Source organism: Sinohyriopsis cumingii, chromosome 5 (genome assembly GCF_028554795.1).
Source record: "Sinohyriopsis cumingii isolate HCF-2022 chromosome 5, ASM2855479v2, whole genome shotgun sequence".
In the NCBI taxonomy this organism is placed as follows: domain Eukaryota; kingdom Metazoa; phylum Mollusca; class Bivalvia; order Unionida; family Unionidae; genus Sinohyriopsis; species Sinohyriopsis cumingii.
In genome coordinates this window covers 116,238,352-116,253,594 of record NC_142965.1, presented here as the reverse complement: position 1 = coordinate 116,253,594, position 15,243 = coordinate 116,238,352, and the positions used below count along the sequence as shown (strand labels likewise).

At 32.0% G+C, this 15,243-nt stretch overlaps 1 protein-coding gene across 1 annotated transcript in view; it reads right to left on the bottom strand.

Annotated features, from left to right (window-relative positions):
* Positions 1 to 8,559: 8,559 nt before the first annotated feature.
* The window catches only part of LOC149800036 (ATP-binding cassette sub-family C member 4-like), a 143,292-nt gene continuing 136,608 nt past the window's right edge, over positions 8,560 to 15,243 (bottom strand). Inside the window, exons 24-26 of the mRNA XM_089959559.1 lie at positions 13,474 to 13,646; positions 11,788 to 11,893; positions 8,560 to 9,752 (exon numbers count right to left, since the gene is read on the bottom strand). Of these exons, the coding sequence (XP_089815685.1) occupies positions 9,651 to 9,752; positions 11,788 to 11,893; positions 13,474 to 13,646 (381 nt within the window). The 3' untranslated portion in view covers positions 8,560 to 9,650. The remainder of the gene's footprint in view (positions 9,753 to 11,787; positions 11,894 to 13,473; positions 13,647 to 15,243) is intronic.

The following is a 15,243-nucleotide window of genomic DNA, read 5'->3' as shown; positions in this document are numbered from 1 at the left end:
TCGTCACATGTAAAGATTTTACGCAATGAATAGTAACTATAGAAAACAACGTCGTGCACTGGTTTACATTTTCTGCATCTTAATTTATCTCTTTACCACCGTCAATATATTCTATATACATAATGCTCCGAATATGAGCACTTCCTATCATTGACGTACCGTACATCAAAAAGGATAATTTTTAGCTGTACTTCTTGATGCAATTTCATTAAAAATTGGCTATTTAATGTCTCATTTGTATTTTTTATCGAGCTATTCAACAAAGTATAATGTATTATTAATGTATTATACGCATATTAATGTTTAACTTTTATTTTATTTGCAGAGAAGGCTTATACATATTGGTTTGTTAGAGAAAGGTCGACTATTCGTTATTTATTATATATATTTAATTCTAAAATACAGAAACCGATTTCACGAAATAATTTTCACTGTTTTCATTCCCATATTTCCACGTTTGAGAAATAAATCCATCTATTATGCACCTATAAATTTTATATCCAAAAATTTACTGACAAGTCCCAAAAGTAGGAAAATGATACTGTCGTTTTCTGATTTCATATTACCATACTCTCACACGAGGCCGGAACTACTCTTTCCTCAAGTATTCTTGGAAACAAATGAAGAAGCTTTAATAAATATGTGGTAGCCTCATTTGTTGTACAGACGAAATTGAACAGTAGTCTCATTAATAAATCTGTATCAACAAGTTCCAACAATTTGCTGCAAAGAACTATCCAAATAATGCTGTCATTCTGACGCCAAGATCTCACGGGAGCTTATCACAATGTCCCGCCAGAAACATTTCAATCGCTATCAACCGGAGGTAAACTTTCGTAGTTATTCAGTTGATGTTACCTTCCCTGATTCAAAATTTTGCATCTGCACAAACAGCTGTAGATCACATATGTGGGTTTGCTGCCCCATGCGTCAAAGAACTCGTGTCAGTGATAGTAGTGAAAATGAGTGACATTTGTTATACATGCTTTAATCATAAACCTGCTAATCATATTCATATCAGCTGTTCAACACAATGAAATTAAGTTTATGAGTTCAGACTGAATTGGTATCAGATATTACAATCTTTAGCATTTCTTTCATTTTCTGTTACGTTTTGTGATTTTAATTGTTTTATCTGAAAAGCGTTATATCTATAATAAGCATATGGTAATCACAGTAACTTGATCTTCATTACTAGATCACATATTTTTGTCAGCATCAGAAATTTCAGATCATGACTCGAGGCTTCCCGTCTCGTAATGATCATGATTTTCTGATTCAGACAACCCGAAATGATCAAGCAACCAGGATCACATCACAGCGAGAGTATATATATATATATATATATATATATATATATATATATATATATATATATATATATATATATATATCCTATCATGTTATGATATGCTTTACTGTGTCTGCCAACAGGCTTTATACCTGCAGAAACAAAATTAATTTAATTAATGTTTGCTGAAGACATTTGAATCGACTCCGTTCTTTCTCTGTATGGTGATTTCCTTGTGCTTCATTAACTACCTGAGAGTGCACCTGAATGGCCGAAATGAAAAACTGACATACCGTTACAATAATACATTTTACTGTCACCTGTTCAGAAGGCGGAACTTGAGGGCCTTTTTGTAAAACAATTTATGTTTACTAGGATGTCAGTTATATTTAATTGAATTCTTATCTGTGCATTTTGTGTATTCTCCATTGACACACATGTACTTACACATTTTATCAGTCCATACGATTAGAGGCGGCGTTGTATCCGGAAAAATTTATAAAGTTTTATGTGGTACGATTTTTAGCGGAACTAAATTCATGTAATCTGTATTCTAAAATGGTAAGATTTGATTCAGTCCGATAGGTGTAAGGGAGGCAACTTGTTATGGTACTGATATGGTCATTTATTTAATTCTTGAAGTTTCGATGTAGTTAAAAACAACGCAATACAACATATTCAATGTTACTCGCAACCGGCCCATAAAACATACATCTCAGCATGAGATGAGAGCGCACACAAATATAGATACACACGTACACACACACGCACACATACATTGTTATATATATATATATATATATATATATATATATATATATATATATATATATATATATATATATATATATATATATATATATATATATATCAGACCTTACACCTTCTGATCGTATGCAGTCACAGAACACAAAAGTTACTAGAATAGTCAAGGTGTTAGTATTAACAGCGGACATCAGATTAAGACAATTTTAGGAATGGTCTGTTATGAGCCCATCTTTTATGTAAATACTTTTATAAGAGATCCTCCTATGTGTTACATGCCAAAAGAAAATGATGTTCCTCTTTTACAGGTATATAACCATTCTTTTTATAAAATTATTAAATTCTATTAGACATATCCAAACCATGATATCAACCTATCTATATCGCTAACTTTTGACTGGAATATATCGAAATCTAAGAACTGTATCTATTAAAGACAATAGAAGTCGTACAGTAAAAATTAAAACATATGTAACTTGCTCGCGTAGAAATTATAACTGCAGTGTACCATTTTTGTATCATACAATCTTTTGATCTTTATTGAAATATCTTAATGAACACATCAGTATCTCTCTTGCTCAGTCCATATTAAATTAATATATTAATATCTGTAAGTATGTTGAGCATTTAATACGATTATTTTGATCAAAAAACATTTATGTGAATACCTATTCTGATTGATCTGAATTTAATATAGTCAGACTTTAATACACTGTGTATAACAGGTAGCACATACTGGATTTCTGCCTCTTTCACCAGCTGCATAAACACTATTCGTCGAGGATAAGAGATTAAGGTACCGATTAAGAAATTGGTATTGTACTTTTTCTAAAACAATGTATAATATATGTTTCCTAATACATGTGAATATTCCTGTCTCCAGACGTCTCTTTCTTTGGACAAAACTGGTTTATACATGCCACTGGAAGGCTTAAAAATATAAAACTACTAAAGCAGCCAAACTTACTCCGATATAAAAAATACACGCAATAGATTTCTGAGCCTTGACAGGCAATATATATATTTGGCTAAACTCCATATATTTATACAATGAGACATATTCAACCTATTCACCTCTAACATACCACTGTGCTCTCTCTCTCTCTCTCTCTCTCTCTCTCTCTCTCTCTCTAAACATTTCACTTTACCTGAAAATATTCTTTTCTATCTAATATAGGTTGATGGTACTGCCTTAACTTTGATAACATTCATCTAGAATATTTATTTGTTTCTGCAATAAAATCACTGTTTCGGCGCAGTTTACAAAATCATCGGCATGCAAAATGGCAAATATATCGTCTATGTGATGATTTATAACGATGCCGTGAGGATATGTTACACGTATCGCTTCTGTAAAATCTTTACTGAATAAGCAGAATAAAATTGGACTAAGAACACTACCCTGTATAGTACCAGCTTGACATGAAAAACAATTATGTTAAATCTTTAGGAGTTTTAACAGATGATATCATGCTAACATACATTGATTTAAGTACATACATGAATTTACCACTTTTCTTGATAAAGAAGCGCAAACTTTCATGTGAGAAATGGCATCCGAAGCTTATTTCCCACTAAAAATACCTTCAAGAAAACCAAAACAAAATAAAAACAACAATAAAATATATTACCCTTCTTTGACAAGAATTTTTGTATAATTGCTTGTAGAATAAATATTGCATGCATGTTGAACATGTTTTGCGAATACTTGTTTATGACTCATGAATAATATTACTATCATCAGACCACAAACGTAATTTAGTATTCAATATTTTTTAAAAACATTTTACACAATACATCTATTAATAAAATACCTTTTGTTAGTCGACGTCTTAAACTGAGCCTTTTATATAAAAATAAAAAATTATGATTTGTCCCCATTCTTCTGGAAATATATCAGAGAATCAGTAAGAATGGTGTAACATCCATGCAAGTTTCTCTGTACATCTCAATTACTAACATTTCAGTTCCGCTAGATTTCCCAGAAGCAATGCGTTTAGCACTACATTCATGTTTCTTCTAATTCAAAATTTTCAGTTATTATGATTAATGTTTGCTTTCTGCATCTCCACTTGCATCAGCTTCGACCTATCTTGCTATAAAAATACAAAAAGATCTAACCACCTAGACCAACTATACTAAAACTTTTTATCGTTACTTTATGAGATGATTTAACATTTTCCCAAAAGATAACAGGTTTTTTTCGTGAGTGATAAATTATTTCTAACTGATTTAAAAATAAGCATATTTCGTCTATATAGTAAGCTTTTCAACATGCATTTGCATCGTTTATAATATCACGATTACTCGCACGGAAAGTTTTCAACAGTCCATACTTTCTTGTACTTAAAACAATTTAACTCGTCAACCCACAAGCGGTAACTTGTTTATGGGTCGGATGGGGGTTGGTTGGTGGGGGTACGTCCACTTACTGCAACTGTTGATGTAACTTTCATGTGCTTAGCTAACTCAGTATGCAATATACTTATCATACCAAATGCTGCATCGATGGCTATTTCAGGCATAAGATTAAAGCTTCTTTGAACATTATCAATCTTTTTATATTAGTATTGAATCTGAAACTGGTACAATCTATCTGAACACACATATCTACACTGTCACCGTTACATTTACCATCGTCGTCATCAACTAGGAAAACACGTTTGCTATTTCTGCATCATTTCTATGTTTAAAGTTGAATTTGCAGATAGGTGTATAACGTAAAATCCAATTTAAATTAAAACCTACCTACATTTGCTTTGCGGTTTACATTATCAAATGTTTAGCAAAATAACGTAATTAACCATTGCACTGAATATTTACAGCAACGAATAGAAATGAAAGCCCAAATTTACTATGGTTTGTGTCTCTGCTATTTTTTTAGGTGTATGACAATTATCAACTCTGGAGGGTATTTTGCCTCCAAATATATTAACCAAGTCATCACCAGGTATGCAGTCTAAAAGACGTTGAACCCTAACGGTAAACTCCCGTGCTAGAAGGTATAGGCAATCCGGTTAGTTTGACACAATATCTAAAAATTACTTCTCGCACTTCCCGTGCTAGAAGGTATAGGCAATCCGGGTAGTTTGTGAAATATCCTGGTAATTCGACACAATATCTGCAGCTTTGTCTTGAACATTCAAAATCGTGTTTATAAAGGGACTTAATAATATTGCTTTTCATTATTAAGAGTAGAAGAAAAAAAGAAAACCGAAAAGAATAGCCTAATACATCACCGTGCATACTTCTAATAGAAGCCAGAGCTATTCTTGACGGGTGCATCGCACAGGGTTCCGCTCATCATCATTTTTGGACAGGCCACATGAGTCACAGGAACTGCACTGAATGTAACTGATTTGAAGCTTGCAGTAATGTAAAGGCTTATTAATATATAACGGCATGACTAGTTTAACCGAAATCCAATAAAATTAAGTTAAGTTATGCTCGAAACTTAGACTCAGACGGATAAGAAATTCGAGGGAAAAGCAACAAAATCTTCAAACTGATATTCAAGAATAATGGAGATAAAAATACATTCAAGGTATCATAAATACAAAGCTGCAAGCCGGATGCAGATAAAATCCAACAATCGCTACTACAATTAAGCTGCGGATACAAAAGTTACAATGAAAGGACAATGAGTTTGGCTGTTTCAATCGCACTTTTAACACATATTATTCCGAGAAAATGGGAGCGAGGTTTAAGAAGTCAACTCAGGCTGGCCTAGGCGGGTTTCGAACTCGCTATTCTTGGATTACGTGTTTGACATATTCTAGCTGAGTTAACATGACTTCCCAGAGGGGTAATCATAGGCCATAAATTCATTAAATAATTTGATTAGTAAATGCTTCTTTAAAATTTATTTAAAGACAATCTTCTGTTTATTTAGGGAATTTCCCATACTTATATCATATGATTCCTATCAATTTTAAACTTATTTCATATGCATAATAGGCTATACATAGCAACCAGTATACGATGTGGAGGAACATCACGTGAAGACCCACCGATCCCCGTTGAACTACTGAAAAGTTTCACGAAATCCACACTTTCCCCAAGCTGAGATTCGAATCGTTCTGGATAGAGGTTGAAATCAGTGATTACAATGGCAAACGCTTTAGACCCACTTGACCGCCCCAATATATGTATATGTATAGATGAAGTTTTATCTTAGGCAACTATATATATATATATATATATATATATATATATATATATATATATATATATATATATATATATATATATATATATATATATATGCAGTTTTATATTAGGCAACAATTTTGGTGAAGCAAGATAAGACAAGTTTTGATATTGTTATAAAGTTTTAATTGTATTTAATTAGCAAATGATGTATCCAATGTGAAAATATGCAAATAAGGTGATTAAGTGACTATATTTTACATTATAAGTTTTGACTTTCTATACTCAGTTCTCCATATCTGTGGCAACGTTTCTCTAGTATCGATGTAACGATAAGTTACACTCAAATATTAGGGTCCGGCGTGGACCCTGAATTATTAACTTAGGTTTCTTGGTCTATTTTATATCTCTTACTATACTACACTCTTCATGATGTTTGTCTCCCTAATTTTTAATATAGTACATGGTGTTGATAATTTAAACGTTTTGACTTGGAACGAACAGAGTTTCAGCCCCATAAGTAAGGATCAGTGAAGTAAAGATATATATATATATATATATATATATATATATATATATATATATATATATATATTTCATAATTTCATTAGGAGATCCCTGCTATATGTTTATTACTTAAAATAATCAGTATACTTGTGTACGTAAGAGAAACAAAAATATGGTATGACATATTTGTATACAAATATCACGGTCGGTTTAAATTAGATTAATTATTTTTATGTAGTAAAATGATTACTGGATTTTGATGTTCATAAAAGTGTCATTTCATAGGATAGACCAACGTCAATAGCAGGCTTAGAGAACAGCAAAATGATGCACTCATTAAAGTAAACATGTAAATATTATTAAAAAATAATTAAAATTGTGATTTCATGAGAATGCGAAGTTTGAAACCAATTATCAAAAATACATTATCTGATTCAGTAATTTTCCAAGAATAATTTTTCCTAACAGTAATTTTCAAATCATTATTCTTTCCCCTCTTTTAGTACAACTGGTACCATAATGTATGCAATATGACCTTTTCGTTTCGTATGATGTGATCTAACTGCGATTAAATTTGGTGCAATAATACTTAAAAGAGGAATCTCATACATTACTGTCCGGAGAATGACGGTCAATATCGCCAAGCCGTGACATTGGAGGTTCGTCACAATTAGAGGATTAAAGGCAACTCTTCACAACAATGAATGGTGGTTTTTAAATTCATCGCCCATTTGCATTTTGTAAGATATTATAGCCATTATGTAAAACTGAATACATTATATAATACATTTATCTTTGTAAACACTATTTTAAAGTTGACTTAAGATGTATTCAACATAAATTATATAATAATCATAACATGAATTTAAACAAAGAGGATCTGGCATTAAGAATAAATTAAAAAAATACATTGCATTATTTACATGGCAACATTGATAATGACAAAGACAACACTGATAAAAGAAGCAAGAAGGGTAACAGTAATACAAATTAAAGATACAGAATTTTGCAGTATTAGTAGCAATAATACTACTTTTTACGTTTCTTCTCTTCATTGCCTCAATTAAATACTTACTCAAAATAAGAAATTGTTATGCTTTTCATATGAAATCATATGAAACCTATACTTCACAAAAACACAATGGACGCTTGATGTCTCTACGTCATACATTGACATTTTTTCTAGCTGTGTTTAATGTTTAAAACAAATAAACTAAAACCTGACAAAACAAATCAGTAATTGTATATGAATTTAATCTCTTATTTTAATCTTAGGAAATTGTCAAGACCTTTGAAATTGTATGCAAATCGTCTCATTCACATATTTCTGTATGATAAATTTAAAGCTGTAGTGACAAAATACCAAGTTATGTGTGTCCTCTCCCCTCCCCCCCCAAAAAATACTTTTTACTCATTTCATTAGAGCTGTCCAAGCAAATCATAACCCGGGGATGTGTTTTCAATGTGGAGTAGTCACCCATAGATGCAAGTCAGATTTCGGGATGATTTTCATATGACCTGATGAAAAAACTACCCTGGCATGTATTCTTAAAAACTAACTTCCCTGGGTACGTTGTGTGTTTAAATGGAACAGCCCTTATACAGATGTTGACTTTACCTTTAGTCGACATCAATTATGCACATTGAGTAAGTATTTAAAAGGGTGGATGTTTCATTGCGTACAAATAAGGACATATTGTCATGTAGATTCACCACTCATGACAATAAATAGTTTCTTTCATGAGTGAAATATTCCGTTATATCAAACCCACCGCTGCAAAAAAAAAACAAAAAAAACAAAAAAAAAAAAAAAAAAAAAAAAAAAAAACATTTTATTGCATATTTTCTTAAGGCGATGCAGCATTGAATGGCATGGATTGTGTTTATATATCATGTGACAGTGCAATAAATTGATGCAGTACCATAGCAACAAAAAGAAGTTCCGAAAATTTAAACTAAGTTTAGGACAATGCTCTTTTACAAAATTAGCTTGCTATGTATAATGCTTACAATTGTACAATTTTGTCAAGCTACTGATTGTTTTAATAAGACCTTTAAGAGATAATTTTCGTAAGCATGTTTCATGTGCAGACTGAATATTGTTGGCATGTGGATTTATAGAAACATCATAGAGTGGTCGAAAGAAACTGATTAAAGAACATATTTCAGCTAAAGATTCTAATGATTGCAAATTTGCTTGTATGGGTTTCGGTATTTGTTTTATTCTCCTACTTATATACTGCAATATCTCATAATAAAACAAATAGCACAAAGGGATTTATATACAATTAGCAAGTCTTAAATAACAAAACATTTTAGAGATAAAAAATTAGAGAAGTGCATATCAGAGCTGCCATCTGGCCTTAGTGCTAATAATTCTTCAATCTGTAATACTAACAATAAAATGATTCCTGCCATATGATTACGATTTACATATATTTAAGTAAGTCAAATCTAGGTGATATACTGCTACCGAAAAATATAAAAGAAAAAATGTTTGCTGCAAATCATCATAATCTAATCAATCGTTATTTTTTAATCATTCATATAAATAAGTCTTGCAAAATACATTCATTTGTAAATTGGAATTTCACTAAAGGGAGAAAAATAGATTTTGAAAAAGATAATATGATAAAGTTACTATGCAATTTGGGAAAATTGTAATGATGCCAATTGTGAATTTATATTCAGCATCATGGCATGTAACTGTTACGATTCTGCTTACTAAGATTTTTGTTATATTGTTAAAAATATTGACTGTCATCTGAAAAATAAAAATGGCTTGAGGGGAATAACAACATTTGGATTTCATAACACGTCTGGTATAATCTAATTTGTATTTTGAGTGATATCAATAGCATTCTACAGTTGTCTATATTCAAATGGGAAAAGTTTGTGTCTATGTTGATTTCTTAATTTCTGACAAATGTTGAGATTATTAGCTTCCTTTATGTTGCACCATTTTGTAGAAAATTCCTTCTGGATTTTGAAGCAAGGTTTGTGGGTGGTCAAATTCCATGATTCTGCCTTCGTCAAACACCTGAAAGGAACAATTTTGTGTGGAAATTATGACAGCTTATTGTATATCTGCTACCATTGTAAGTCATAAATTTAGACTTGCAGCATGAAAATGCATTCAATTAATTTTCATGGCCTTATGAAAGCCCGATAAAAAGACTTTCACAGCTTTCCGATCTGCCATGTTTGCACTCCATATACAAAGATACTCCTATTTTAAAGAAATTACAATAATTGTTTATGCAATTCGTGCAAATTTGTGTTTGTTTCCTTTTTGCATTAGAGACTGAGATATATTTATACCAAAATCACCATCCTACAATAAAATAGTACAGAGTAGTAAAGTTAAATACCAGCTATACTTGCTTGTCACTTGAGTTCAATTGCAAACTGAACAGATCTAGATGTTTTGTCTATAATGCGCAGGCAAATCCGGGTCCATGCATTTTGTTAAATAATAATAAGGAGAACAAACAACATAGACAATGATTAGCTAATGTATTTTACGATGGCACATCAAATTCTATGATTGTTCCAGTTAGACTCGACTTATTAACGAGCATATACAGTTCGTAAATAATGCACAAAACTTTAACGCAATTGACTGAATTCTTAAGTAGGTAGGACAGGAAAGACAGGAAATCCTCTGTACATACACTTTATACCTATTGTAATATTATTTCGAAGTTCAAGCTGAATGCAGGACTTGATGTTAGAGATATGTGACTTTGCAATATCCGGAAAGCACTTTCGAACACTTTAACAAACTGTTGACACTGTTTACAATGCTGAACCAAGCATTCTACGTAAGCAGGCGAGACTAGAAAGATAGGAACTCCTCGCATATTAGTGTATAAACATGAGACCCAACGTAATATTATCCTGAAAGTTTTAACTGACTGTAACACTAATATTCAAGGTATGTGACTTTCCAAAACTTTGACAAGAAATTTGATATTGTTTATCATGATCCTTAACCAGACGAGAGAATCATGATAGTAACCCACAGCATATCACGGCATGAACTTGAGACATATATTAAATGTTGTAGATGATATAAGGCCTTGTAATGAAGTTAATTCACTATTGTACGATTAGTGATTTCACCGATAGATCACTAAAACCCAACCGTCACTAATCTACTGAAACGATGACAATTATGGCCGCATGATATCATAAAAGTTAGAAGTGTTTCGAGTTGTTATTTTCTTTAATGGTTAACGGATCTGTTTATGGTTTTAATTGAGTACATAACAACATATTGCACATGACGAGATATAATAAATGCTCATGACAGATGTTAAACCGTTCGTCCGGTTATAATGTAAATTACCGAGTCTTCTCGAACATGAAACTAACCTGATATATTGCCATCAAAAACTGAGTTTACTACTGGAGATGACATAAGGTATAGTTTATCATGCTAGAACTGGCCAATCGGCAAAGTCACCTTTACCTAATCAATATATTATACACAATTATATAGAACAGTGTGCTAAAACGTTATATCGTTGTTGAAAAGTCAATGAATGGTGCAGTGAGAATTGTAAACATATGGAAATATCAGCAAGTTGTGCATTACAACAAAAACGGCAGACAGTAGATGATAATAAGGGAGAGTGCAATTTCAAAACTGATGAAAAGGGGAGAATACAATTTGCCAGAACAGCTGAGAAAATAAAAAAGGCTGAAGTATGCCTTTTATACACTGGGTATTCAGAGAAATACTTGACTTATACGTCTTGTTGGTGAAATACAGTTGTTATTACTTAAATGTAATACTAATGAATAAAACGATGAATTAGACACTGAACTGGCTTCCGTTTGAGTTTAGCAAGCTTTGTGACATTTAGGCAGGGTCAGTGAAATTTTTATTTTAGTAATCCTGTCGTTTAGTGAAAAGAATAATAATTTTGAGCTTTGAGAAATGCAAAAAACAAGTTAACATGGTATTGATACATGTTGATGACTGTTCAGAATAAACATTACTATTTTAATATGCATGTGTATCAGAATAGACGCTTTTCTTTTCAAAACAATCAAATGTTCTCTCTCACCATTATTCTGTCAGAATCCATGATGGTATCAAGTCTGTGGGCAATTGTCAGTACTGTACAGTTACAGAACTTTTCTTTAATCATCTTCTGAATTAGTTGATCATTCCTAAATGACGAGAATGAAACAAGTCAAAGTGCGTTAAAAATGCATACACGATGTTTCGTTATGTATACATAATGCTGGAAATCAATGATATAAATGATTAACCTGAGTAACAAAATATATTTAGCGCCTCGTCTGTTGAGAGACCTTTGTGACACTGAAACAGATTCATAATGACTAATTCAATACATGCAATGATAGGGAATCTTCACCGGTGGGTCAGAATCCTGGTCCAGAACGAGACCTTTTTCAGTTATTGTTCACAATGACGAGGAGGTTAGGATGTCTTTCACTAATACATATGACTGATTATAATTTTCTTTTTTATAGTTAAAATCAAGTGACTTAGAAGGTCACTGATATCATAAATCGTCTAACAGAAATAGAGTATTATTATCAAGTTAATATTTCTTGGCACTGAGCACAAACATATTTCATTTAAAACAAAATAGTTGGTGTAAACAAGAATTACTGGTATGTAAGCCAGCAAAATGGTCTCTTTCAGATTATATATAAACAGATAAACATTGCAGGATTTTAGTGATTTATAAAGATAATGACATCATCCAGTGTCAGTGAGAGAAACTGTGTTTTTCTCTATGTATTTCTCACATATATGTATGATCGTATTTTCCTGAGTGTAGAATCATGTTCTAGCATAGTTCTATACTACCTCTCATGTGACTTTTGTCCTGTTCTGTGGGTTATTTTCAAATTCTACTGAGAGCAGAAGGCATACAATAGGGCAAAATATCGATTTGTATCATCACATGAACACCCTTTCATAATAATTAAGATAAGCACTAATTACGGCACATTTACATAGTAAAACGAACATTGTTTGAAGTTACGTGACCGCAGACAGGTCATTTCACATTGATCGACCGTAGATACATAAATGTAGAGTTAAAAATGATGTAATTGTTATATTTGAATATTTCATATTCTCATTCTTATTTCTGAAGGGAAAACAATTCAAGAGCAAATTTGAATTGAGGTCTATTTCATTATTTCTTTGTTTGTCTGTATTAATCTTATGGTTAAGAGTGTAGGTTAAATTTGAACTGTTCACACTTTATCATAGGAAAAAACTATTTGCAGTACGCACGTTTGGCACTCTCTATTGCCATTGCTGTTTTTTGAAAACTAAAATGTGTTTAAAAGTTTACGCTACATTTTTCTGTGAAACCTATCCTTTATGCCCTATTTAAAATTAAGATTTTCAATGGCTTTTTATCTGTTTCCTCTACATCATGATTCAGAATAAGCCTTTGTGAATTCGAGGCCCAGTTCTGGTTCAGAATTGCGAGAAAAAAAACATACAATTAATTATTATGATTCCTCGTAGGATATGAAAATTCCATCCTCAAGATAAAAAACTTGCAGTTGACTCTTGGCAATTCTGACATCCGGCGGAATTTTCAAATCATATTCCAATGCACATGAAGAATGATATAAATCCATGTCTTTCTTACATGACAACGTCATAAATATACCAAAAAGAAGTAAATTATGTTCTAACACGTATTCATTCTCTTTTCTCAGAATCACTGTTTAAGGTAGATATAACAAATATCTTTTACCTTTGATCAACATTAGCTGTTGCCTCATCTATAATAAGAATCTTGTTCTGTCTCAGGGTAGCCCTAGCAAGACAGATCAATTGTCTCTGTCCAACACTGAAATTGATCCCTCCTTCTGATACTTCTGTGTTAATGCCATTAGGCAGTTGCTGTATGGCTTCCTTTAACTGTACCTGTAAAAATCTTTACCATTGTAATTCATATAGACAGAAAGCAGAGAGATAATAAGACTTGTTTCCACATGATACTGATCTATTACTCAGGCTTCAAAAACTACGGAGAATTAGGAAATTATTCAATATAGTCTTCAGCTTTGTACTAGGTTCAAAAAAAAAAACTTTCACCATTCTTTTCATATTCAGACTTGAATTTATCAACGTAAATGGCAGTCAGTGCCCAGAAATGTGAATGAACATAATAAAATTCTCATCTTTAATAAGATATACATTCTCTTAAAATTTCCTTACAAATAAAAATTCTTATGTAGGTAACATATTTACAGTATCTGACATAATCGGTGACTTATCTACTAATTCGAAAATGTCATCAATGATAGCGTGTGCATATCTATAGTTTTGTGTAACCTTTGGTACATGACTGCTTTTGTATTGTGTATAACTTGTTCATGGCTGTAAATTGTAGTGATCCTTTATAAACAGTATATTATATAGCTATATTGTTGTCCAGTTGTGTATATTCTATTTGAACCTGTTGAAATGTTTAGAGCAATTTTTCATTAGCCTGTGAGGTCAGGTGGGTTTATAGACGAATTAATTTATTTCTCATTGGATGAGTCGGTCAGGTGAAGTATTGTATGATGTAGCTCATTTGAGTATGTGAAATATTGTGAAATATTCGATTGAGTAGTAAGGTATGTGACTTGGGGCATACTGCAACATATAGTCGCAATAGGCTCTTAGAGTGGTATAAAGGGAGAACTGACCAAATATTTAATTCGTTTTGGGGTTTCTTTTAATTCATATGTTCTTGTGTTTATCTTGCCTGTAAATGTCTTTTAAGATTAAACTTCTTAATCTAAACTAAGCATTTGGTTTTAATGTGCAGATTCATATAAACAGGGAAAACAGATATAATCAGATCTTCATGTATATCTGCTAATCATAGGAAAGGATTGGGACTGAAGTAAAGTTTGCATGCGATTTCGTCTTATTTTGTCAAGGACAGACAATACGATTGAACATACTCTGCTATGAGTGACCGCTTGTCTTTTTCAACCAAAATCATTTTGCACGGGTTGATTTTATTACATAAATACACTGTGGTAAGCTTCCAACTGTTTAATGCAACTGGCAGCGGAGAACATCCGGCAAAATATAAATCTCAACACTACAATGAATGACAGCATTGCAAGCCCAGATATAAACCCGGGCTTATATATTAAATCCATACTAGAAGGTCTGCAGCCAAAGTGCAGATTACTAGGAACCCATATATAAAAAGAACATATATTAGATGAGGCTGACTACGTACAATTATCTTTAAATCTTCAGGTAGAACTCTATGCTACGGACTGCAAACCAGACTAAAATAAATTTTAAAAACCATGTTTGTGATGCCAAAGTCACATAAATCCAATATAATAAACCATTAATGGTTGAAAGGATAATGCCACGATGTACATATTTCAAAGGAACACAATCCTTCTTTTTTATACTGGATGATGTATTTAAATAATGTTTTGTGTTTCCAAATGAGTTAGGTCTCCTCTGTTGATTTAGGTGGTATGTAATATTTACACATGGCGTGATT